The sequence below is a fragment of the Chaetodon auriga genome, chromosome 15, assembly GCF_051107435.1.
Source record: "Chaetodon auriga isolate fChaAug3 chromosome 15, fChaAug3.hap1, whole genome shotgun sequence".
NCBI lineage: Eukaryota > Metazoa > Chordata > Actinopteri > Chaetodontiformes > Chaetodontidae > Chaetodon > Chaetodon auriga.
In genome coordinates this window covers 8,496,611-8,523,952 of record NC_135088.1, presented here as the reverse complement: position 1 = coordinate 8,523,952, position 27,342 = coordinate 8,496,611, and the positions used below count along the sequence as shown (strand labels likewise).

The following is a 27,342-nucleotide window of genomic DNA, read 5'->3' as shown; positions in this document are numbered from 1 at the left end:
GACACTTTGAATGTAAGCTTAAGAGTTAGAGAAGATATATCAAACTGATATCTTGTCAAGTTACTCAAGTTTCCGGTATTTAAGGAGCACAGGGTATGTGGTGCCTATGTGCTTTTGGTTGTAGTGGTGGCAAACAATCTCCACGTCGTAGAAACTGAACTGGACTTTGACACGCTCGTTGGGCGAGGTGAGAAAACAGAGGGTGTAGAGGGCGAACTCAAACTCAGGACTGACACCGATGAAGATGCTGCCCTTTGGCTTTATACCGTTCTTCCAGCTGAACTGTAGCGCCAGGATGTGTTTGTTCTCATCAGGCTGCAGTGAGAGAGAGAACAAAAAGAAACGGTAAGTGATGAACGAAAGGAGAAGAGGATGGTGAGGGACGGAGAAGGAAGGAGTGTTTGACAAAAGCAGCTTCTCTTCAGTCTGATGAGAGGAGGCAGGATGGAAAGCAAGTGTTGAAGATGCGAGACAGACTCAGCTGTTTGAGGTGTCAGCATGTAATTATCAGGCTTAACTAGGAGAAAGGAAAATTCAACTACAACTCAACATAAGCACGATCAACAGGTCCAGAACATGTGCTCAGGTTACAGAGAGCGTCTCAAAAGCCGAGAGAGCAAAGTTGATCATAGCAGGATGTGAGGTTTCTCATCAGTGTGCAGCAACAATGAGAGACAAGAGCAAGACTACAGAAACTGCACGTCAACTAGGAGTGAAAAGGAGACAAACAGTCCTTTTTCAGGTCAAAGAGGAAGCTTAGATTTTTAAGATTATACTTTTAACATGCAGCAGTGCTGTGTTTGGTCCATTTTGGTCCATCTTAATGAAAGCAAGAAACACACAGCATCATACCTGGGGCGAGTTTGCATTGACGCTGTAGCCTTTGTAGTCGATGTGTCCTAACTTTTCTTGCAGGTACAGCTGGATCCAGTTGTGAAAGCCGATGACAGTCCGCCCTCCTCTGGTTTCTCCGACAAACACATGTTCAAACCCAGAGGAGTCTGGCCTGGTGGGAGACAAAGACACAACACATGGCGGTTATTTTGTCTGAAATATTTTTGTCTCTTTAACTTTGCAGCTTTGCATCAATGAAAATTATGCAGCTGTCTTCAGCCTGCTGCTTCCATCCTGAACATACAACAAATACATGTATTCCGTATAGCTCTGCAGTCATGGTGATGCTGACTGGATGAACTGCACAGGCAGTTTCTCAGAATGTGCTACCATCACAGCGCCAGATTCCACTGCTGAAGTTATTTAAGTGCTGTGCCAGATTCCACCCACCTGCTGGAGCCTCTCCTCGCATAAAGTTCAAACCAGATCCTGTACAGCTGCTCCTTGAATTCTGTCTCATTCGCTGGAGAAAGGTGCTTCTCTACCAGGTATTTGTGAGCTATCTGCAAACAACAAGAAGTTGTTAAAATGTTGCTATTTACACGCTTAGCCATGCTAGCGGTGTGGCTCACAGGCTGGCAATATCAGCTGGGAAGTCCAACACTTTGGTCCACTCTGAACAACGAATACCTGTAAAATTATTTACTGTATTTACTGTGGTTACTTCCCCACAGGTACCTTCATCGTGGGGGTCTGAATGATGGAGTCCAGGAACTTGTGGTTCTCTGCTACCTCCTCGGGGGTTACAATTTCTGGTTCACCGGTGTCACTCTCATAGTTATCTAACAGGGAGATGAAAGCTGCAGACACAAACACAGATGCTCTTCAAAAAGGCATTTTGTTCAGTCTGGAATAAAACATGGTGTCATTTTTCAAAACAGGTAATATATTTAAGTGCTGTCCAATCCTGGAAACATGGATATGATGACAATTATGAAGACAGCTGAGCAAAGCTGGAGTATATCAATCAATCAATCAATCAGTCAAACTTTATTTATACAGCACCTTTTCAACAATTCCAATGCAATTCAAAGTGCTTTACAAGCGACTGACAAAATCTGGATAATAATAGGGAGAAAGTCTCAAAACTGAGATTTGTGGGTCTGCTTGGATCCATTTGCCGTGGCTATATTCAGCAGCTCCAGTGAGCAGTGATGGGCAGAGAAGCACATTTCCAGAGACTAGACAAACTAAGTACAAAAAATAGCAAGGAGGGGGGGGGGATACTCCTTTTTCAATGGGACCGCAGCCTCAGGGTGAACTCTGAATCCCAACTATTATATAACACGACTCCCTATACAGCTCTCTCCTACATGCTGCACAACATAGATCTGTGAAAACATCACTAGACAAAAAGTGCCGGAGGGAAACGTGCTTCAGCAGTTATCATGCGGAGGAAGATGTGAAGGAGAAGCCATTGGTTGTAGATGAGCATCTTTCTGCACCCAGTGCACTGAACTCTGCGTGCTCTGTGCTTATGCAACATGCCACCGTTCGTCATAAGGAGATTATGAGTAGATGAAAAAGCTTTACTGTGAAGGGAGGTGACGGGGAGGATCGTATCAAAGCGGCAGACGGTGCAGTGGAATGCGTGAAGAGATCACGTCAATTTAAACATTTTCTGACACCGCAGCCGCGAAAGAAGCAGCAACTCGTTCCCCATCTAGAAAATCCAGTTGCAGGCAGCCTCATCATGAGGAAAAATAACTCACTTTTGACTGAAATCAAGTCAAATGATGGTGATTTTGCAGCTTGCGTGCAAAAACAACTCTGTGTCCACCCTCATGCACTCACCCAAAAACGTCTCCTTTTTGAAAATGTTCTCATCGACATGTGTAAACAGAGGATATCCTGCTCCATCACTGTTGTCGTCATTGTTGATAGCCATGCTGTCTCCAGCTTTGCCCTGCAGCAGGAAGACAACCACTCCAACTTTAGGATTCGACTTGTGCAAATAGTTTATGTGGGTTCACTGCTTTCTGTTTCCACACAACAAATCTTAATATGCTGTTCAGGAAATGCTCTTCTTGTCTGCTACCACACATTTTGCATTCAATCATTAAATGTCTTAAAATGAGTGCTGTGGATATTTATTGATGGTTCAGTGTTGTCTACAAAACCTGTTGAAGAAGACCAACCAAGCAACTGTATATGAGTCGAGGTTAAGCATGTAGGCAACAAGCAAACTGCACATAATAAGATCATTTAGGTCACGATTGATGAAGACAGCAGCCTCATGTCTGTGTGGATGCGTGTTCCTCACATTGTGAGGACATAAACCTGTTTTGAGGGGACAAAAGTCCTCATAATGTGAATCTTTAAATTAGTAAAGGTAAGGTTTCGGTTTAGGTTAGAGTTCTAGTTAGGGTTTGGGTTGGGCAAGTGGTGGTAATAGTCATGGTTAATGTAAGTCTATGTAATGTGCACTGAAGTGATAGAAACTGTGCGTGTGCACCTGCAGAGAGATCCTGTAGTCTTTCCCAGGTTTGAGTCTGTTGACGTCGTTGTCCCATAGCTCCTGCACCATAGCCGACAGCTCTCTGTCACTCTCAATCATGATGGGATGGCTCAGTTGTGTTCTCGGTCCCGCAGTGGCTGAGCTGTGGATGCTTTGGTCTCACTATATGTGTCTGAGAGGAGGCGGTGGACAGTAACAAAAAGCACATTTACTCTAGTAAAGTACAATTTTGAGTGAATGATACTTTATATTTTATTTCATTACCGGGCAAGAGTTTCAAAGATAAGTGTATGAATGCAAAGTTTTCCTTCAAAGTGCTTCTGAACATGCTCTGAATGGTGTTAATTATTTAGAAACCCAGGCTCTTTGTTTTTTGGTTTTTCCTTTAGGTATGGAGGTTGTGGATTCAAAAACTATAGAGAAGGAAAACATGCACGAGCCATGTGATTTTCTTTTGTTCTGATATACTGAATTACTGTAAGTGTGTGTTGTTCCATGTTCCATGAAATGGCTCATCAAAAATATTCTGGTGTACAGATGATCAGAAACTTGGAGTTGCTTTTTAATTTTGCTGTGTTTAAGGCAGCTTTTAAAGCCTGAAAAAAAGGCAAAATAGATTATTTAATTAGTATTTTTTTCCAATTTCTCCTGTATTATGCATGTTTTGTCCTTGATTTATGAATTTTATTGTAGACAGGAGGGTCTGAAATCTGACTGTGAAAATGATTAAAATTGGCTTCCTTCATTTTGGGCTTGTAGGCCCATGTGGTCGGGGCATAGTTGTGTATATGAGACTTTCATTCATTCATATTTAACTAAGTCTTGCTAAAGATGGATTTAATTTACACGGCCACCTGTCAGCACTGCATGAAGATATTCATTTCAAACGTTATGTAAATCTGACCAAGACATTGTGTTAAAAAAATACATCTTAAAATACTTGGAGTTGACTTAGCACAAGCTTCTTAGCGAGATCACCAAAATTAAATATTGCACACATAATGACAACACAGTGATTCACCGGGCTACCATGAAATTAATGGAGGCCTGTGCTGGTCCAGAGCATTGTAAAAACAGAATAGCTTATCCAGTCGACTCAACACTGCATTCCACAAAAACATGGCTGACAACTGATGGAACATCCATGACACCGAGCTCTGGGAACTTCATCCTCACCGTCAGAGGTCTGAGGCGCATCCCCTCAGCCGACTAACCTTTTCCTGTTGGAGGCTGAAACGACGAGCGATTTGAGGTGTCAGTGAAGGTCCTCGGCGTTGGTCAGGTGCTGCTGGTGGTTTCCTGTGTTCGTGAGAGCAGGTGTCTTTACCAGCATAGTAACAGTAGTTCAGTCAGTCAGCCAGTGTATGGAGAAAGACAGGCAGGGGCTGGGGGGGGCGGCCGAACAGAGGGGCAGGACAGGAGAGAGGGGCCGTTTTAAAGGGTTATCCCCTGTCAGCAACTCTAGCCAAAGGGATTACACCATGTTGTCGTCTCTTTTCAATCTCAGGCTAAAACGTGGGCTCTTTGTTTCTTTAGTATTTCATTGTTTCTCGCTCTGTCACAGCATAACCTCTGGAGTACAGGGTAAATATGGGTCAGGTTTCAGGTAACGACATGTAACTGCTACTTAAAACACAACAGCGAGCAAATAATTGAACAGAAAATACTCAATCTTGGTAATTTTGCTGATTTTGAGATTTCATTTAAGGATCTCAGCTTGTCTAAATGTTTGGTCACAAATGAAACAAAAAGCTGCTTAGATAATCTGTTTTACTTTTTGTCTGTTGTGGGCTTTCTGTGCATGTTTACGTGGATGAATCACTGTGCTGTGCTTCCCATGGAGGCTTAATGTTGATCTTTCACTGCTGGAACTACTTCCTGACAATCATTTATTCGTCACATGTAATCACATAAGTTAGAATCAGAGTGAAATCCTGTCTATAAAACAGGAATAGTGATCATTCATTAAGTTTTGTATCACCCTTGGTCAACTGTTAGCTGCTGGCACCAAGGTACGTTTTCCAGTCCCCGATGAAACGGACGAAACAGATGAAATGCTAAGTGGTAACGTTTATTTCAAGGAACAGTATGCTGAACGCATCTAACAGGTCATGTATTCAAACGTTTCGTAGATGAGACGTGAAATGACAGTGGCTCTGCATTGACAAGAAAGTGAATCCATGTGCATTTCAAGCCTGAACAAGAGATTGTCTTTTCATCCATCCGGACCAGCATCAATTCAGAACAGGTTTGATGCAGGGCTCAACTTCCAACTGAACTGCCTACACGAGACAGTCTTCTTTCTGATAAAGCGTTACAAAAAATAATAATAATATTGTACGAAATTATTGATGTATCTCATTATCAAGATTCAATAGCCTCTCATTGGCACTAATGTTTGGCAAAATTAAAATAAATGTTGTACAAAGGAGGGTGTGAATACATTTTCTCACATTCGCAAATATTCTCCCACATGCACCACAATCACAATCCCAGTGTCCCCATCAGAGGAATACTTCCTGCAGTGTTCTCCTTCAGTACATTCTGTATGGACAAACATGGGACTCAAACTAATTATGTTAGCACCCTCCACAATCAACGCAATGACATTCCTCTCCTCGACCTGCCTGACTTCTATCATATGACTCACAAATACACTTTCCTGTAAATGAACTCATCTCAAGAAGAAACGAACGTAAACAGAATTTTCAGAACAGAGAGAAGGAAAGAAAAAAAAAATCAAATCCTGACAAGAGATGACCCCAGCCTAAAAACGTTGACAGACGGAGCACACTGTGTCCGTCTGAGAGAAACAAGGGTTTCCTATTATGAAGCAAGAACAAGAAAACCTCAGTAGTTTTGGAACTGGCTGGGTCACCAACACCCAGGTTTGCTTCCATTGATTTAATCCTGTATCAATGGTGTGTGTGTGTGTGTGTGTGTGTGTGTCAGAGAGTCTTAGTTAGATCAGAAGCTTCACTGAATTATCCATTTTTCAGGTTGTCTGAAGAAAAGTTAGCATGACATGTGATGGAAGGCTATCCAGAGGGGTAGATGCTTAATATAAGAAGCAGGATACTGATTATGACAAAGAAGGGCAAACGCACAGAGAGCAAACACCTTCAGCTTACCAAACTGAGCTTAATAAGTGGTTCCATTATCATGAGAAGCTTGCAAGATCTCAAAATGTCTGAGTCACTATTTGTCCAATTAAGAAGAGAGACCTAATTTACTGTATATAAAGTATATAAAAGGCCAATCACTAATGTATTCAAGTATGTATCCTTGATTGTCGTTACCAAAAGAGCGTCATCGTCTAAAAAAAAAAAAACGTCTACTTTTACCCAAATGACCACAGCTGTTTCTATTTCCCTCTGAGATAAAACCTAAAACTGCTCTTGCCATTCCAGCCCGAATACTTCCTACACATGACGTTTGCATTACATTGAGTAAATATGAATAAATTGCACCCAGGCATTGAAAGATCCATAACAAAGACGCCTGATCATATTCAAAACGTAGACGATGGTACCAGGGTATACGGGTGTAGTGGCACTGCCGTGCTAATGCAGGTGTAAATGAGTGATGGTTATGTGAGATAAAGTGCATTCAAATGGGAGTACTGCACTGGGGTCAGTCCTCCTCATCACTCCAGAAGGCATCTTCTTCATCGAGATCTACGCCTTGGAACAGTCTGCAAAAGGAGAAAAACATGCGTTCAACCAGTGTGTTTATGCCTGGATCCTAAGTGTCAACGACAAACTGAGGTGGTGAACAAAACGGAGAATACGGATCACTCACTGGTTGTAACAGGGTGAATGTGGGTTGTTAAAATGACTGTACGGGTTGACTTTGCTGAGCAGGCCCAGGCACAGCCAACAGAAGTACTGTCTGCACGAGGTACAGGTCATCTTGTTACAGCCATCCACTTTCTAGAGAGACGCAGAGAGAATGGTAAAAAAAAAAAAAAAAGAAAAAAAAAGCTGTTTTGCTGTTCTGTTTGTTTCATTTCCAAAACCGCCACCGGTGAACAGTGACCCCTGGTGGCAAAGTCAAAGCCTGTTCTACGCCACTGTGACCAGCAGGGGGAGCCCGACCTGTATATTGGTTCCACAGCGTGGGCAGCATTTGCAGTTCTCATTGAGCCAGTCTCTGCTAAAGGACTCTTCCACTGCTTTCTGGATCACCCTCTTCCCAAAGCGTTGCTCCATGAACTTTTTCCCCTCAGTTGTGGCTGACAGGTACTCATCTCTGAGGTTACGCAATTCATCTGAGGCACAAGACAGAAAATGGAAACCCACTGAGGACTCAGGGTTGGGATTGACAAAATGTGGTACCTAACGATTCTTCTTTAAAAATGTAACTTTTTAACCTTTTTTCTGGTAATATTTTACTGATAAAACAATTATTGTTCACAATGTCTCCACTTCAACAGGAACTTACAATCCAGATTCTGAAAACGCTGAGCTTGATTTTTTGAAATATCTGCTTATTCTGAATTTGATGTGGCAACACGTTTCAAACAAGATGGTACAGGAGCAACAAAAGACTGATCATGGTTGTACTTGTTTTTTAAATGTATTGTAATGTATGAGCTACATTTAAAATACGCATGCCAATTAGTATGGAACTTCAGTCGTCAGAGTAATTAATAACTCTTCTCCACTACTCTTGTTACACTGAGAACTAAAATTGCCGTATTTTCCGCGACATTACCTGCAGGAATTTTACAGTTGGAGAGACCATGATAGCCCAGCTTGCACAGTGTGCAAAAAGCATACTGGCAGGCTGAGCAAATGCCCATGGTTGTGTCTGGCTCCACCATAACGGCGGTGCCACAGGACTGACGGGGACAGTAGACCACGTCAGCCATGAGGTCCAGACTGGACTGGAGCAGCAAACGGTCATAACGGACAAACAGTTCCTCATCCACCAGCTGCTTTACCTGAGCGGTGACAGACAGAGGGAACTGGATCATTACAAGTGATAAGGTGGGAAAACTTTAAAAAGTCAATTTGAAGTTAAAGAGTGGGAATTCAGATAAACCCTCTTCAGTGAAGACACACATCTACTTTAGAGCTCGCTCACCTGCAATGGTGTGGCTAAGGAGGTACATTTGGGCTCAGGGCAATTAAGGCACTGAACGTTGCCGTCCCGTATTTGGATCTGGAAGTATTCGGTCACGCAGGCTTTGCAGTACACATGCTGGCACTCCTTAAAGCAGAGGCAGTTGGAGCCCAGCTTCTCTACAAAGCAGATTCCACAGCAGAACACCTTGCTGTCAAACACCCTCTGCCGCTGCGCCTCGTCAAAGTCCAGGAGCTGAGGTAGGAGGTCGGCACGCGGGTCCATCAAAAGAACGGCCCGCGGGTCCAGTTGAGAAGACGAAGACAACTGCGGTTCAGACTTTTCCTTCTTCACTTCTCCTTTCTCCTTCTTCTTCTCCTCAGTGTTTTCAGAATGACTCTCACACTGTGGCAGAGCTGAACGAAATTGATCAACTTATTAACCACACTCAGAAAACATTTCCATTTTTCAGTTTTAAGTTCAAATTTTTAAAAAGTGCACATGTCAAACTCAAGGCCATCAGGCTGAATCCGGCCCGTCACCTTGTTTTATGTGGCCCACAAGAGCTTAAAAGGCATATGATTGTCTGAAAATAAGGATCTATGCTGCTTTACACTACCACATCTCCCACAGTGCCCACTTGAGTGCCGTGTTTTCATATCGCGTTTAATTAAGCGCTCTTCGAACGAGCGATGGAGTTGAAAAATATCTACAAATATGCCAAATTTAGCCTCCAAGAAGAACGCCAAATTGTCCAAGAAGTAAAAGGAAGACTGCAATCGCAGCAGAATATTGGTACAAAAGCCAAAGCCAAAAATGATGTAGCAGTCAAAGCTAGCTTTAGTGTGGCTGAAGAAACCGCCTGAGCTTCCAGTGTTTTTCAGAGGGTGCATTTTTGAAGCGTTTCATGCTAAAGGTATGTGAGCACGTGTGTCCCGACCAGATATAGACTTTTCAAAAATGTCAGTTTGTCAAGAAACACCATTGCAGACCGAGTTAAGGAACTAGCAACACAGTCGGCTGAAGAGACGGTTTGTTTCTGTAAAATGCCACATTTAACAATACATTAAGGAGCAGTTACATTTAAACAGTCTTACAGTTACCACTGGCCCTTGGAGGGCGACCATAACGCCGATGTGGCCCGGGGGGAAAATGAGTCTGACAGCCCTGCTTGTGCGAAATAATGCAGTTTTCTAATGGAAGAAAAATGCTTGTCATGTAACAGAATTCTTACACAACATGTACTTTGATCATATGAAGTACTTATCTGAGACTTGAGCAGCTGTTCTATAGCAAATTAGGCTGAGTAAATAAATGGTAATTGCTGGTACTGCACCCATTTAATCTACAGTATCAGCATATCTACTTCATAAGCAGAATAGCAGAATAGTTGAGGAGTATATTTGTGCTTCTTCTGACCAAGTTCCTCTTTCAACTAAAGTCTAAATGAAAGGAAATATTCTCTACTTTTTATAGCTATATGCTGGTATGACTATAAGAGAGGTACCTTAGACAACAGAGCTGTATCCTTTAGCAAAACGCAATGTGTACCTGTGACTGCAGGGTCGGTCTTCCTGCGCTCCCCACCTGCCTTACTTCCTCCCCTGATGATTTCAAGAGGAGACTGGATACCTAAGAAGTCCAGAGCCTCCTCTTTGAGGAACTGGATCCATGTGAAAAGAATCACACAGCCTTGGTTCTCCTCCCAGAGTTCATCCAGGCGTCTGCACAGAGCGCTCATCTGAGGAGGTACGATGGGGAAACAGAAGGAACAGGTATGTAGGCTGATGAATGTAGGGATTTTCTCTTTGGTGATGCCAAAAATATCTTCAAGGTAAAGCCACTCACTTTACCTCAGTTGACAATCAAATGATTAGTTTACCAAACATTGCTGACATGTGCTGGTCAGCTCTTGGTCAGTGGTGTGTAAGAATGACACAGACTAACATGAGTCTTACCTGTGCTCTGGTCATCCATTTAGAACTGAGAGTGAAGATTGGTGAGGATTTGGATGGGTAGTCTGCAGGAAGCTCAAAATTGAGCACCAAAGGAGGTAAGAAGCAAACATTATGCTCAGTTTGCTTCTCTCCTGCAACACACAGAGGAGACTTCATTACAATCTTAATGGGAGCCAGACTGAAAAACATGCCTCAATAAGAGAATATCTATATGAATATCATCTAAAATATAGGCCTAAGGGAAAATATGAAAAGTCCTCATTACATTTGACTTGCAAATGAGTTGTGCTTGAGTTCTACACTCCTGTTTCTTACTGACAGGTGTACCTTTGACAATGACTTTGAAATCAGGAGGGAGCTTCAGACAAAGCTGGATCTCTCCCCCCTGTGCAGACTCCGCCTGGTGGAACTCCTCCTCATCGTAGATACTTGCTAAAGCAAGCAGCTCATCCTCCTGGGCTTCTTTGTCCTCAGACATTTACATTCCTGCAATAACAGTAACATGTGACACACAACGTCATCATTATGAACATTTACGAAAGAAAAAAAAACAACAAACGGCAAAAGCAACACATAGATGTGGCAAAGCCAAAACAACCAGCAGACACCATACTGTCAGAAAGAGCTGGGGCTAAACACGTATATCAGTAACTAGTATCAACACAGAGCCAAATCAGCACTGAAGACCTTTCCATGTTTTGACTGTTTGATCCAATGCTAGTTAATCATCAGTCAAAGGGCGCTCTTAAACAGAGTAGGTGATAGGCCACATCAATGATGACAGCAAACGCAACTTTGCTGTAACAATAACATCATCTCACTTAAGCTGACGTCAAAGCCATACTGTGACTGTTAGCACGCTAGCTAGCAAACGTGAACTTTATCGTTATTAGACATGCTTGTAATTCAATGATATTTTCACGCTCTCTTAAATAACACGAGTGTTGTGGACTGGGGCAAGCTGGCAAACTTCAGGCCAGGAGACAGTTGAGCTAGCAAACTCGGAAACTAGCAGTGGGCAAAGCATTCAAGCTAGCTAGCAGTGTTAGCTGATGTAAACAGTGGCTATGGCGACAGCGAGAGCTCGGCCCTGCTGGAACTTCTGCTGCTGTGGCAGCTTCAAAACAGGCGAATTCATCTGTACGTTCAAGCAGCGCTATTGAAAGTACGATATCACAGTAATTACGTGAAAATGACACGGTTCTTACCTTGTCCGACCCAAGCACCCAGCAGGGGCAGGATCCTCCTAGTGGCACTGGCAGGTGGTGGCAGCCAGCGGCAGGCGGGCGGGCCTCGGTCGTCAGCTGAGAGACGCCTCCCTGCTCCAGCTGTCAAATAGAGGCCAGAGTGTCTCTGCTCACGACGGGTCAGCGGCCGTAAATCTCTTATACTTTTTTTTTTTTTTTTTTTTTTTTTTTTTTTTTAAATGTAATTATTTCCGTCACGGAGTTTATGATTTAATTTGATATTTTAAAAATACACTCGTTACAAATAATTTGTTTTATCGTCAGTTGTACCAAGCAATAACAATAATGAAGAATAAGTCCCTCATTTTATCGTTTCAAGAAAAATTAAACAATAATAAAAAAAAAAACAATAGGCAATTAAATAGTATGATAATAAGAAGATAATGTCTTTAGTAATTGTAGACTATGAGGTGTGCGTGTGTGTGAATGAAAGCCTGTTTCTGTATCAAGCAGAACTTGAGTCCTGCACGCTGGGGGCAGTGATGGTGTAACAGCGCCGCCTGCAGTCTGCTTAGTGTACGACAGGTTTACCTCAGCTTCCTTCAGTCAAGCTACGTTAACATGGGTACTTTTTTATTAGGTGACATTGTAAGAGAGGTTTGAGACTTTACAAGGTTATGTGGTGTTGTCGGCTTTTCACGCCCACACCGAAGCCTCCGTTCATTCTGTCTGTAGACTGAAGACAGGAGAAAGCCATTGTGCTCACTAACAACAACACTGTCAGTCAATATGCCACTTTCTTTGACAAGATTTATTTTTGCTTTTTTTGGTGATGTGGCAGCAACAGCAGCACCCAGAAGGTGACTTGTTGGACCAGCATTCACACTGTTGAGTAGAAAAAAAAAAAAAACAATACAAGGCTACCAGAGAACAACCAACGGACCATTGCTTTTGAATGAGAAAAGCCGAACAATGAAATCCTGCATGACAGTAACTTGTAGTACCTAACTTCAACATACAGAGCAGGTAAACTTAACAAAAATCCTTTCTGTCCTTTCAAACTGAAAACATTATAATCCAGCAGTTACAATTATTTGTAGTGGAGAAAATGCACTGTTTGTCATGTACAACTCGGAACAATCCATGTTCGTTTACATGTGCCACTGTATCTAAACCTTAATTAGACATACTGCAATATTTAACATTTTCATGACTGCTGAGTGTACTACCAGTTTTCTTACTCACAGCCACTTTGCTGAAAATTCTTCAAATCTGACATTCTTAGCGCAAATGCTCAGGAAGTGCTGAACAAAACAATCTTTATCATAATGGCCATCAAAGCAACAGAGAAAGCAGTTTCCATCCCACGCTCACAACTTTTATGCCATTAAGTAGTCCATTCAATATTAATATTATGCAATATTTTCTATTCAGAGAAAATGAGAACTGACATGCCGAGGAGGCTGACTGATGAACTTTACTGATTAGGGATGCTGCTGTCTGTGTCTTCGAAAAAAGAGGCTACTGTGCCATCAATAACAATCTCAGAAGAACGACAGAGTTGGGGGCGAGTAGCAGGACAGACGGAGGTGAAACTCAGGCGTGGCAGCTGTAACAGTTAGTCAATGTCCATTTCGGGGAGCTTGTTCTCCGCCGTTCCCTGTTCCGTGCCTGCGGAAGTGGCTTTGTCTGGGTTGCATGGCTGATTCTCTGTACCCTCCTGCCCATTGACGGGTCCATTTTCTGTCTTCTCCTCCTTTGGAGGCTCCACCTTGGGCTTGGGTTTGGACACCACAGGGTTGCAGGCTGAATAAAGCTCCTGGGCAGGGAAAATGAGTGATCATTAGAGGAAGGGTAGAAAAAGTAATTATATGTCCAGAGATCATTTTTGCTCACTCCATCTGAGTTTTTAAATTTAATTACGTGGATTTCTACGATCAGTTTGTACAATGAAGACATTATTATTTCACACATCTTTGCCGCTGCTGTAGCTGGCCTTGAGTGATTGCAGTGTTGTGTGTGGGGCTGGACGCACTCTCAGTACCTTAACTTTGGCCTTAATCTCTCCAACTTTGATGACTGGTTCCAGAGTGAGGTCCTGGCTGTTCTGCTGGTTCATTTTGCTGTTCATCCAGACCATGGCATCGTTCACCTGCTTGTCCACCCGAGTCACCTCCAGCTCATCCAGGTGACTGTACTGCTCATCCTGTTGGGAGAAGCAGGTAAGTGATGACATCTGTTTGGTGACCGTTCATCAACGAGTTGAACTACAGCCAAATTAACTGTTCTTAAAAATGCTTTAAGGCAATCTGTGTATTTACAGTATTTTACACGTGACCTACAGGACACCTCATATACACCTGATATACAATGAATACAAGCCTTGAGAGCTGCTGCAAAATATCTAACTGAGCTGACTCTCTGTGCCAGCTTACCTTTGCCTTGTAAGCTTCAATGATCTTCATGTACAGCTGAATCTGTCTGCCAAGCTCCTCAAATGCTTTTGGCCTCTCCTCAGCTTCCATGTATCTCTCCTGAATTGGCTGACCGAATTTCTGGAAAAAGGGACAACCATTAGGTTTAGTCAGCCAATCATCACCACTGTTTCTATGAATATCAGCTTTATATCAAAACACAGAATACGGCAGATAAACACATTTGGTACATCACAGTCATCTTAAGCAGGGTGTTTGCTTAAAGCCCCTGCAGACATGAGCTCCATGTTAAATCCATTATAAGCTGTTTTTTTGTCATCTGTTACTCTGAATACAAAACTGCAGTCAGAGAAGCATTGCTGTTTCTCTTAGAAACGAATGTCCAGCCACACCCTGCCTGCCTGGTTACCTTAAGTTCAGCTAGTCTGTCAATGTAAACTTGTTTCTGTTGGTCCTCTCCATCCTCATACAGCCAGTTCTCTGTGTCCTCCAGTTTTAAGGAGAACGCGTCACGATCCTGCATGTTGTCCATCAAGAGAGGAGAAGATAAAATATATGCAGTATGTATGAATTTAAGGTTAAAACCCAACAAAAGTTACCCTAATATTGCTCATTTCTACTGAGCATCTGCTGACATGTATTATAATGACATATACAGGATTGGAGTGTGGTCTATACTCACAGCTTCATTCACAAACTTCTCCAGGGCGCCGTGCAGTTTATCCCTCATGTCGTACACGTATTCTTCAACACAGTTCTTTGCGTCATTCCTCTCCTTCTCCAGCTTATCCTGCATGATCATCTTACCCTGGAAGAGTCACAAAGTCACAAAAAAATACCGATTAGAACATAACTTTATCATATTTGATTCAACACACTTCCTGTTATTAGACAATAAACCTTTAATAGAGAACTAAATAATAATAATAAATTTGGTAAAATGTTCAAATCATGTTGTATCTAAATGTAAGCTTGTGAAGACTAGAAGTAGGAAAAGTCTCTTTAAATGTTAAAATAACTATAATTAGAAATGATAAAGTGGCCAACAATCATTCCTTTTTGTCTTTTATGAAAGCAGGACCAGCAAGTCTGACGAGCACATTGCTTGGACAAATACCATGAGTGCACATTAGACATTCCTGGTGATTTTTAGAGCATTACCTCATTCTCCACAAACATATTTAGTACGTCAGTGGACAGCTGCCAGTGCAAATTGTTCTCTATGGGCAGCTCCACCGTCTTCGTTTTCACTTTGGGCTTCTTGGCCTGAGGAGGCTGGTCGTTCTTCTTCTCCTGCTTAGCGTCCTCCGTCGTCTAAAAAAGGAGAGATGAAAATCATATAACTATGACATACACAAGTGCAACTTGAAAATTCACTGTTTGTCAATTCGGATGGTCTTATTATTCTCTAAAAGATGCTCTTACAGCAGAAAAGTTTCTTAACTGCGATGCTACAGTCACTGCGTGGGGTCAGATTTTATATTGCCTTTTGTGTTTTTTTTTTTTGGTGAAAACATTAAATTTCATCCAATTATCATCACTGATTCTTTGGCGGGTCGCGGGGGGGCTGGAGCCCATCCCAGCTGACAGGACAGGTCGCCAGTTCAGCACAAGGTGACACATGGAGACAAACAACCATCACAGTCACATTCACACCTACAGTCATTTTAGAGTTATCAATTAACCTGCGTGTGGGAGGAAGCCACGAGCAGAACATGCAAAGTCCACACAGAAAGGTCCCTGACGGCCAGTTTGAACCAGGAACCTTCCTGCTGTGAGGCAACAGTGCTAACCACTGCACCACCGTGCTGCCCTTTGTTTTTCAGTGGGTACATGTGGTCAAAAATAATAAATGGCTACATTTATATATTTTCTCCAAATGCCTTTGCAAGGTTCCATTCACACACACACACACACACACACACACACACACACACACACTCAAACACAGACGGCAGTGAGCTACCACGCAGTGTGCTGGCCTGACCATCGGGGGCAATTTGGGGTCCTCTTGTCCACACGTCATGTGGACAAGAGGAGGTGGGGACTGAACTGCTGAACTCTGTGATCAGTGGACAACCACAACATCTGAAATAATCATTATTCCCTTACTTATTGTTCTGAATATTTATTGTTCTCTTTAAATGTTTTTAGTGGGGTTACTCTTACAAATTTCCCTTGAACTCACTAAAACAGAAACAGAAGTAATACTGAAATGTTCAGATATAGTGTTTTTTTCTGTATGTGCAGGTGTGTGTGCGTGCATGAAAACACAAAATATCCTTTGCTGAATGCCAATTGTGCCTTTGTGAAACATAAAACATGTAAAGGAATGTAAAGTTAGGAATTCTTAATGGTCACCTTAGTGCTGGGCGATACAGCTGAAAACAATTTCACAACAACAGTTTCCATGTGATGCCAGAGTGCTATTTCTCATGACGTGCAATTTCTATGAAATCCTTATATTCTCAATCTGAATAGGAGACCAAATGTGCCATCATGTAATGCTTAAAAAAAGAAATAAATAAATAAAAACAAGAAATTCTCGGTCTTGATTATAAATTCAAACAACCACACTTGGTTCTTAATGCTGTACAGTATCAAAACTTCATTGACAGTATGGTGACTGCCTTATCGCCCAGCACAAGGTTACCTCCATCTCCTCAGCTTCTGATTTCTTGTCTCCGTTGTCTCCAGCCTGAGGTTTCTGATCTTCCTGGTCCACCTGCATTTTGTTCTGACACACGGTGACAAAAGAAAAGACATAGTATGTAAAAGGTATTGAAGACATAACATGTTTTTTTATGGCTGGTTTTACTTTGAGGAAAAAGGCCAGCATGAATGCAAATGCAGTCCATCAGGTGGCTCTGGAGTGCACGTTAACCAGCAAAGCAAAATAAAATGCCAAACAAATTATAAAGACATGTTAAAGAAATAAATCTAACCCATTCAAGCTTGTTAAGGCAGGACATATAAATTCCAGAGTGATGACTATTAAGAACCAAGGTGTGGCCAGATTGACACAGTGGGATCTCTGAGGGGAAACACAAGGCAAACAGCATACAGCAAACCAGGAGTATCTCTGTCTCTCACACACACCCACACGTGCACGCACACACCGTATATCATAATTCCTTTCACCCAGTGCAAGCACACGGTACGCACCTCCTCCTCCTTCACAATCTGGTCGGTCTCCATTGGCTCCTCTCCCTCAGCTGGTTTCACAACCTCTACTAGTGAGGCGCTCGAGACACTGAACACACCATGAACGTTGACCCGCACCTTCACCTTGACCTTTGCGCTCTCCCCAGACGCCTGAGGAACCACATTCTGGACCAGGAACTGGCCTGTAGGGTCACAGGTTAGAATATGTGAAATTATCCTCTTTTTAGAATTAAAAGAGCAAATAGGTTCTTTAGTATGATATCAAACTTCTTGTGACAAAAAGCTGAACAGAGTTGGTGATTAATGTTTACATGCTTAAAGGCTGGCATCATTCTAACTGCAAAGTAGCTGCAACCACTCAAAAGTAGGAGCTAACAAATCTAACGAGGAGCGGGAGCATATGTCAAAGTGAAAATCAGCTATCTCCAAGTCAATCATCAGTGTCACACTTCAAACTTTACATTTTCTAAGGCAAAGTTTGGCAGTGAGCAGTTGACATTATGTTGTGTGGTTATGGCTGAAACTATGGCAGGATCAGCAAAGAGAAGAAAAGAAACTGACAGAAGAACAAAATAAAATAAATAAATAAAAGGGATAGTGATAGAGTGTGGGTGAAAGCACGAGTCAACCTTGCTCGGTCATTCAACAGATGGAGAGAAATGTGGGATTTGAAACGATTCAAAACTGATCCTGTGTTGGCCCTCTTCCTCCTCGACAGGCATGTAATGTCTGTTTCATTTATGAAATAAATTGCAAGATGAGGTTTTACATCAATATATGAATCCACGTTGGTGGCTAAAACAAAGTTTACTTTGTTTCACTATTGTCATATGACAGTTATTCATCTTACATAACCACAAATAGATGCATGACCTCATCGCTATGCATTCTGCAAACAGCTGTGTTTAACATACAAAAACAGAATTTCTTTCACTCGCTTTCAAAATAAATGCACCCACTGGCCAGATCAAGATATTCACAACGAAATGCAGTGGTTTTTGAAGGAAATGCAGTCTTCCTTCTAGGAAAAACCACCACATTTGTCCACAGGGGCCGCCAAAATCAACATAAAATGCAGCTGCTTGTAGGGTTTTGTTTTTTTGTTTTTTTTAACAAAACAAACAAAAAAGGACTTAATGTCCATACTTATTTTCCACAACATATCTCTTACAGAAGTTGAACTTGCAGTACCTATAGAGGTGTTGGGGTAGGGCAGCTCCTTGGGGTTATTGTAGTAAGCTTCAAGGCTGAAGGGCTCTTTCCGGAAGAAGGTCAAAACTTTGGAGAAGGGAGCTGGGTGGCCCTTCGGGAAAACCTCACAATCACTGTAAAATCACAGTAAGAGGAGGTCAGTGGGACAACAAAAGTTCAGACTCTTACAACTTAGATCCAGGTTTTACAGCAATATGTAAAAATCGCCATGAATTGCTCATATTTTACAGAACTGTGCACTAGTTGGCACTGTGTCATAATTTATGAAATGTCAGTGCAACTGGCAGAGACTGAGTGCACAAGGTATAAATGGACTGTGGGTGTGTGCAGGTGTGGCTGAAAACCTTGCAGCACAAATTGGTTATAGCACAAAAGGGGTGGTATTAAAAAAACAGTCACATGTGGGCCTCTAACGTCTTAACTGCAAGATTTAATATTGAGACTTGTTGAAAACAAGACTATTTCTAAGTAGTTTCTGATGGACAGCTAAAGTTTAAGGTAAGGTAAGTATAAGGTGGAGCTGCATTCTTCCACCTCTGCAGCATTGCCCGTCTCTGCCCATCTCTCTCTTTTTCAGTTGCCGAAACCCTCATTCACGCCATTGCCACTTCCCGCCTAGATTACTATAACAACATTTTCTTCGGTTCCACCTCTGAAGCTCTCAATAAACTCCAGTACATCCAAAATTATGCTGTCCGACTCCTCACTCAAACCCGTTCTCACGACCACATCACCCCACATCGTACCTCAGTCCCTCCTCGGCGGCTGAATTCCATTTTAGGGAGATGGCGTAGGGAACAACATCTGTAATGGAGAACTCTCTGACTTTGAACGCTGGTGACAAGATAGCACACTGAGAAGAGAAGAACATTACAACAACACAAGTTAGCAAGTTTTGTCTTGAAGTCACTTTCATATGACCAGGAGCAAGAATATCACTGAACAACACAAACACTGAATTTCCAATCATGAGAAAAAAGAAAAACATTATCTGATTTGCATTTGTAACCAGACATAAAGCCAGTAACATGTGCATGTGTCAGATTCCTCCCAATGACCCAAAGCGTCAGTCATGACAGGTGAGCTGTACCTGCAGAGCACAGCCTCTGGCAACAGCCTCGTCTGCATTCAAGGTGGTGCTCAGCTCTTTGCCGAAGAACTTGCTGATTCGCTCTTTGATGGCAGGGATTCTGGAGGCACCGCCCACGATCTCCACTGCATAAATGTCTTCCTTTTTCAGCTCTGGATGCAGGAAGCAGGTAAAAAGAATGTTATAAAACATGCTAGTTAAAGTTTGCAGCTTCACTCAAATATTCAGACTAAACACAGGTCTGATTCTGAAATAGCAGTAGGAGCAGCTCAGCAGTCTTAAAGCCACACATGTTGTGACATCCACGATGCTTTTTCTTCAAAACTAACACATTACAACAATTAAAACTACAATTCTGGTACACCCAAATAGATTTTTTGCTAAGTATTTGCCACATGACTGCTCCAAATTGCCAAGCAAGAGCAAGCACAAATTGGGAGTAAGCAAGAAATGATTAAAGGAAAGGCAGGAAGGCTGGCGTGCTGCCAGTGTCCGGAGGGTAGGGCTGTCTCAGTGAGAGCACGTGACTGAACCTTGTCTGTGTGGGTGTGCATGTGCTGACAGGGATAGTCCAGCTGCTTTTGAAGGCAGATGTACTCACTAGCTTGTTCCATGACGCTGCGCAGGGGACCCTCTACTTTGGCCAGCAGCCCTGCACACATCTCCTCAAACTGACCTCTGGGGACACATGATCATAGATTATTAATAGACTCACACACTTACTCAGGAACGGTGTGAGACAGGCAGATGGATGCTGGGTACCTCTGACAAAAGTCATTTCTAATTATATCAACACCATTTTTTATTTGTGCTTAGCTAAAACAGCCCTCTGACGTGAGTCCACAGATAATAAAACTCAAAAAAGGCTAGTGTTTCTCAAGCCCTCATTAATAAATTGTTTGTGTTGTACCTATTGTTGAACTTTTAGTTATGAAAAATAACTTTGCATCTCACCTGTTAAGTTTACCGGAGACATCGATGTCATTCATGAAGCACTCAATGTTGAGAGGGAGGTCCGAGGAGTTGGCACTCATCAGCTTCTTGAGCTTCTCACACTCTTGGTAGAGTCGCACCAGCGCTCGAGGCTTGGACTTCACATCCAGCTTGTACTTCTTTCCAAACTCCTCACAGAAGTGGTTGACCAGGATGTCATCAAAGCCCTTCCCGCCAAGCTCTGAATCAAACGCCGTGGCCAAGATCTGATAACGGAGGAAGATAACGGGGTTATTTGAAAGTGATGGCAAATTATCAAACTACTGGATAAATAAATAATAAACAATTCAAATCCCTGCATATGTCTGTGCTTAGGCTGAATGCATGCAAGGATAAAAAAAAATAGACCTGCACAGTTTTATTGATCAATTCAATACATATGTTTCTATTAAACAAACTGTTAGGTCTTTCTACTAAATTCTCACATTAGTTAAGAATTGGCAATTGTTTTTGTAAAAGAATCACTTTGGTTTTGACCTCATTTGGCCCAAAATACAGTCCTAGTTCTGCAGATTAAATGTTTTCCGCTAATAGGTTCCATCTTTGCCTGCACTGTTTATTACTGCCCACATGAGGAAAAAAAGGCCATTAGCAACTTTCTGGGGCAAAACCGACAAGCGCATAATGCCGTATCATCGTAACCTGCCCTGCTACCTCTCACCCCTTCAGTACTGCGTTTCAAAATGGACACGAATTATTCATTAATCACCTTGAGCTTTCCCTTGTTGAAGGCACAAACTGACACCTGGTAACCCGAGTGGCCCAGGTCCACAAACACCACTATCCTGGGCTTCTCCTCTGGAGCTGGCAGGTCCTGCTTGTAAATGCCATATGCCAGAGTCACTGCAACAATCAGGTATAATCTGGTGTTAGCTTGTGACCACCACTGAATCAGCATACTAGTCAACATGCTACATTTCGCCACATACTTAGCTACAAGTTGACAACTCAATATTCATTCATTTCACAGCACAGTGTTAAAATTATCTAAAAGCCCCAAATGGGATGAACTAGTTACAATGACTCAGGTGTTGCCTGTCTTGCAGTGTAAACCACGTGTCAGTGTACCTGCAGTGGTCTCATTCATTAGTCGTAGACAGTTGAGGCCTGCAATCTGAGCTGCGTCCATGACAGATCTTCTCTCTGCATCAGTGAAGTAGCTGGGGACCTGGGAGGGGGAAAACAATGCAGCGTTAATACAAAACATTACTGAGTCTCAGTGAGTGAAGGTACTAGTGTCGACAAGTCTCAGAATAAGGGATTTACATGTAATCACCAATAACAAAAAAATATACACATGTTATTACTGTAAGACACTGATAAGATGCCAAAGACATCACAATTAATTGCCTGCATCACAAGATGTCTGGATAATGTTACCATGTCAGATACTCCGGGTGCCAAAACAAAACATCTCCTTGTGGAAAAGCTCAAGGGCTAAATTTAGCTATTGGCTACAGTAATAATAACATGTTATCCATCTCCAGGGCTGACGCAAACTGTAGATTTAGGACGAGTGAAAGTAACAGCCTCTTTGTCGAGATCTGTAACATTACATAACAGATGCTGCTGGTGAATTCATATACTGAGCACAGCAAGGAACACACACACATCCCACTCTTCACCAACAAGGTGCAAAGGAGGAAATTAAGCTTTCAGACAAGACATCTGGTGAAGTGCTTTGAGCTCAAAATGTCACATGAACAGGTGGTAATACATTTAAACACCTTGGAGGCAGCTTTCTCCAGGTATTTTATAACCCAATCTACTTGAAAATGCAACAGGACGACATTAATAGCTGCCACTCAAAATACCAGGATGTAAATGCAACGCAATATTTCATTTAAGTAAAGAGAATGGCAGAAAGTACAGTAAGTAAGGTGAGTCACACATTTTTTGAAGCCTTGTCAGTGCAGTGTCACATCCTTAAATAAGCTGTGTGCAGGGATCCAACAAGAAAATTAACACCTCATTAGACATTTAAAGCCAATTAGATAAGATATGTTGCCACAAAAACAAGACGTCTAGGTGGACCTGGATAAGCAGTCAACGAATGCACTGCACAGACAATTCTATTTCAGGAGTTTTGTAGATTTTCAGACACCCTGCTGAAGCCGTGAAACCATTGCAGATGTCTGCAGAGATGCTTACCGAGATGACACAGTCTGCAACCGGTTTCTTCAGCGCACTTTCAGCAGTCTCCTTCAGTTTGGTCAGCAGCATGCCAGTGACCTGCTCGATGCTGAACACTTTCTCCTCCTCCATGTACATCACCTGGAGTTGACGGGAATTAGGAAGAGGTTCATTCTTCAGGCAAATCCTTTAAATAGCTTATGAATAGCTTTCAATAGCTATGAATAATACATAGTTTTCATTAAAAATGAAAAAGGCCACCACAGTTTCATTGACAGCGTTTTAAAGCTCAAAAAAGAGGTTTTTGTAACAACCGGTTGATGCAGTCGTCTCGGTTTTGTCATTTCCTCTGCGGTCCTGTCACATTAATTATCTCCACAGGGACACAAAATCATGCCAGGCTCTGTGTTTGCAGTGTGCAAGCCAGGCATTGTCATTTGTGTACACGCAAGAACTTTGGGTATGTTTTGAATCTTGCTCTAGCTATCTGATGTCTGAAATATTTCACATTTAAGTTTTCAGCTGATTGGCTCACAGACACAGGGCAACCGTCAATCTCTTATCACAGAATAATGCTGTGAGACAAAACGGCAAGAAAAAAAATATCACAACTTCAGGGAGAGGAAGCAGTGACTGTTTTTTAGGATAAAGGCACGGAGGACAGGATAGAATCAGAAGATGATGAAGAAGAGCTATGATTCAGAGGAAAGAGCATTACATGAGGCACTTCTTGGAGCAGAGCAGGTAAGAGGAGGGGGGGCAACACAGTCAGGAACAAGACGTTGTGTTTTCTATGCTTTCTCTCTATTAAATTTCTTATGGGTGTCCCTTTTTCGTGATTACCCAATTTCAGCGTACAGTGTTGTTGATATATACAGCATCCGGTGGCTGAGAGTGCTAACTCAAGCTTTACTTTGGCATTTTGTTAGACATGATTGCTCTTTTTCTCCCACTACTGAAGACTACTCGTGTATTCTCTAATACAGCATAGCACAGAGGTACCATAAAATCCTTAACCTTACTTTTATACCGGTGGATCCAGAGGGCATCTGTGCCAGATTGTACACCAAGTTAGACTTGGCTGACTGAACATAAGGGTCTGCAAAACCCCGGCCATGGAATCGCTTGAAGCCCTGTACTGTGTTCTGACAGTTGGTCACCACCTGAACGCGATGAAGGAGGCAAAAAGGGGGAAACAAAATGATGTTACAACAATGAGCATTAACCGTGATGCATTTTTCAGTGTTTCACTTCAAGGATGTTAACAGGGTGACTGAGCTGGTTTTACCTGGCTCTTTGCAGCAGCTCCTATAGAACGGTTTCGTGGTCCAAATGATACAAATGACCTGAAAGACAACAAAAGAAAACGTTAAGGTAAAAGGTAAGGTATGATAAGATAAGACAAGATAAAACTTAATTAATCCCATGCTGGGGAAATTGCTACAGTCAGCAAAGTATAAAAAGACAGGCAAAAGCTGCAGAAAGATAAAGGTGAAAAGGATACAGAATATAAAAATCAACTATGTGTATGTACATTATGTACAAGATTATAAAAATACATTTGCCAAACCTGACATGCTATTACAAGCAAGCAGTCTAAGCTCCTTGTATAATCCAACTATATGTGAATACACCCAAAATCAAGTCAGATTCACTTGTCAGTTACTACGTGGTCTCGTGCCAACACATGACAGGACATCTCAGAGCCCAACCCACGTGAACCCGGACAGACTGTTTTCCATGTCTGCAGCAGCAACACTAGCAGTTCGTTTTTGCTTACATATAAGTAAAATTCAATGTGTATGATCGGGGTTTCAGCTTTCTTGTGATATCTTGTATAATGTAAAAGTGAAATCTTCCAAAATGCAGAATTATATACATTTTTTTTTTAATTATGAAAGGTCAGAACTTTTTCCAAAGAAAGCCCTGTTGAAACCAGGACTGTGACAGCATGCAGACTTGTTGAGACCCATCTTTCACTGTTCACAAAGTGTTGTATTAACACAGTCTGAAGTGGTGTGGTCAGTCCACTTGTATGCCAGTGGGCAGTGGTCTAAACATGCCTGTCATCGTCATCCGTGTCAAAAACAGATGTCAGAGCTACAGTCACTGTCAACACACGAGTCCAGTTGGTTTTGTCAAAGAGTGGCCAACACAACAAATCCCTGAGGAAATTGGCTCAACATGTGCTGGGCCACCTGCTGACCCAAGAACAGAGTAGTGAGTTGTAACCCAAAATATCAGGATATAATATGAAATAGAAAGAAGCAAGTCTCCCATCATCATTTTGATGGAATCGGGAGGTGTTATTTTCTGACAAATAGATTTGAAATTATTTTGTTTCATTTCAAAAAGTCAGAATCTATTATCTTTCGGTCAATTGACTAATTCAGTAAATCAATCATTTGTTCAGTCATAATTAGTTTGTTACACGCAGGCTAAACTCACCAAAAACCTTGATCAATGTTTACGTTTCATTTCACAATAAATGAAAACTTCAGAATATACCAAAAGACTCCTTGAATGTTTTGTTCAGTATAGTGCAAACTGTATTATACACACTACACACACACACACACACACACACACACACACACACACACACATTTTTCTTAATCACTCCCGTGATTGACTGACTTATTTTGAATGAGTTTAGAAATACTAGTCTGGAAGAATGATTTTCAGATTTTTTTTATATAGTACATACATGTTTTTAATATATTTCCATATTCCTCAAAAACTTCCAAGACTTCAAACATATAAACATGGCAAACACCTAAATATCTGAGACAGCGCTAAACCTTTTCAAAAGGAATATTTTATAAAAATTCATTGAGATTGTTGTTCCTTAGATACAGACACAGGACGCACAGGCACTGTGGGTACAAAGTGTGCCGTATCAGCCAAAGAAGCCGAACTTGGACAATGTATGAACAAAGACCTTTATGACAGTTTTTTTTTTAATGAATACTCTTTTTATGTCTATTTAAAAAATATATTATCTTTAGCACAAGTCATTGCTAAGAATTGCTAGAATATTCCAAACAGCGATTGGCTTCTGTCGTCATGGTGTAAGGCGCCCAGATTGCCGCACGGGGCACACCGGTTGGTCGGAGCTTTCGCCTTCAATACATAGACACAAAGGGGGGAGCACCGCCCGCTCGTGTTCGCCGGACAACTGAAGCCCGTTTTCAAACCGTACAGTACAGTTATAAAAAAAAAAAACTATAGACTTAGCTAACTGGCTAGCGCCATGGTTGGTGGGTGAACAACGAGGAGTCTAAGTTATGGATGAATTTTAGATGGTTCCACGTTCCCCATGAAAACACTAAGAAACGTTTCAGTGATTTACTCATAATGAGCGGCAGACTGATTAGCCAACGCAAGACATAAGGACACAAGTTTAGCTAACGCTAGCTAGTAAAGCTGTCACGTTATTCACGTGCATTACCCTAATACCGGTTAGACAACAACCATTAGACAACAAAAAACCCCTCTCATCTCAAGCCATACCTCCAGAAGCCCAGTCAATAATAATTGTATTTTAGGTACTTACGGTGTGCATCTGTCGCTGTACTCATTAGCGACTGTCTCGATCCCTCCGGCTCGGGCTACAGCTACATAGCAGCTTTGAAAGCCCAAGTCAAATCCCACCACTGACATCTTCAGCGATACGACAGTTCCGAGCTATAACGTTATTTCCAGCTGAACTTGGAAAAATAAAACAAACGTAAAGCTGCAGATTTAGAAGGGTGTATTAAAAGTCGGGTGAAATAGCTGTCTTGCGCTATGTTGGGCAGGACTAACGTTACTTGTAGTCATAATCCACACCGATGACTGTTACCGGTGTCTGTGATCTGTACTGGCACAGTCGAGTCATCGCGAGATTTAAGGAGTTCTCGATATCTCTGGACCTTTCTATAACCATGTGAAGGACGGTTCTCCAATAGTCGAGGTTTTGCGAGAAACATGAGATACCTCGAAGTTTCGAGATAATGTCGGCGCTTGAGATTTACTGTGAATTCATATAGTACAAAGACAGCATCGACTGATTTACTGGGTGATCCCTGGGATCCACTCTCGGTGGGAAACCAAAAATAGACTGTGCTGTATGCGGGTGTTGAAAGTATGAAGTCATAATTTACAAGCCAGCCGCACAGTTTAAAAAAACTTGAGTGAACACGCCACAGCTCCACACTGTTTTTTTAAATAACTTTTTTTCTTTCATTATCATAATTAGCATTTATAGCGTTTGAAGTGATTTCATTCTGTTGCAAAACAGTACACTCAAATGCAATCCAAGACTGTACAAGAGATGCCAAGACTAAGAATAAAAACCAAATGAAATAAATGAATTATATTTTAAAAATTGTTATAGTTAGATGTAATAAATGAATTATTAATACAAGTCAAGACCATTCAAGATGAAATATTGGAGGTTTTGTTAAGGGATGGTGGTAGAGTATTTCCCCACTGCAGTAGGCTGCTCTAAAACCTCTAAAGTCTCTGCCAAACTGAATGTGGTCAAAATGTCGATCAAATGAGTAAATCCCATCGGATTTGATACCTGTTGCTGCATTCTCGTTTTCTGGATGATTGATAGTGAGTGAATTAAAAAACCCTGGCAGTGCAGTGCAATGCAATGCCGTTCTGTTATAAATACTGCTATTGTGAAACTTTTGATTGTAATCGCTGTTGACGCTGTGTCAGCTAAAATTTTGGCTGTGATTTGTGGTGTCATCATATTAGA

General features: G+C 41.9%; 3 protein-coding genes across 3 annotated transcripts; all 3 read right to left on the bottom strand.

The window, feature by feature from the left end:
• Positions 1-60: 60 nt before the first annotated feature.
• On the bottom strand, positions 61-5,261 carry endou2 (endonuclease, polyU-specific 2). The gene is made up of 7 exons (XM_076751017.1): positions 4,567-5,261; positions 3,350-3,524; positions 2,689-2,800; positions 1,573-1,694; positions 1,285-1,397; positions 853-1,006; positions 61-315 (listed from the first exon to the last, which is right to left on the bottom strand). The coding sequence occupies exons 2-7, from the start codon at positions 3,449-3,451 to the stop codon at positions 61-63; spliced, it is 858 nt and encodes a 285-aa protein (XP_076607132.1). The 5' UTR covers positions 3,452-3,524; positions 4,567-5,261.
• A 108-nt stretch (positions 5,262-5,369) lies between these two features.
• On the bottom strand, positions 5,370-11,690 carry rnf14 (ring finger protein 14). Its single transcript, XM_076750957.1, has 9 exons — positions 11,586-11,690; positions 10,705-10,863; positions 10,378-10,508; positions 9,971-10,160; positions 8,441-8,835; positions 8,069-8,297; positions 7,450-7,622; positions 7,154-7,284; positions 5,370-7,046 (listed from the first exon to the last, which is right to left on the bottom strand). The coding sequence occupies exons 2-9, from the start codon at positions 10,853-10,855 to the stop codon at positions 6,986-6,988; spliced, it is 1,461 nt and encodes a 486-aa protein (XP_076607072.1). The 5' UTR covers positions 10,856-10,863; positions 11,586-11,690; the 3' UTR covers positions 5,370-6,985.
• A 664-nt stretch (positions 11,691-12,354) lies between these two features.
• Positions 12,355-26,470, bottom strand: hspa4a (heat shock protein 4a). The gene is made up of 19 exons (XM_076750496.1): positions 26,149-26,470; positions 23,881-23,938; positions 23,615-23,755; positions 22,611-22,733; positions 21,528-21,627; positions 21,169-21,302; positions 20,421-20,665; positions 20,068-20,144; positions 19,467-19,618; positions 19,123-19,229; positions 18,356-18,489; positions 17,165-17,346; positions 16,653-16,736; positions 15,161-15,313; positions 14,682-14,807; positions 14,409-14,516; positions 14,000-14,119; positions 13,609-13,770; positions 12,355-13,383 (listed from the first exon to the last, which is right to left on the bottom strand). Exons 1-19 carry the CDS (start codon positions 26,253-26,255, stop codon positions 13,183-13,185), a joined length of 2,514 nt encoding a protein of 837 aa, XP_076606611.1. The 5' UTR covers positions 26,256-26,470; the 3' UTR covers positions 12,355-13,182.
• Between the last annotated feature and the right edge of the window lie 872 nt (positions 26,471-27,342).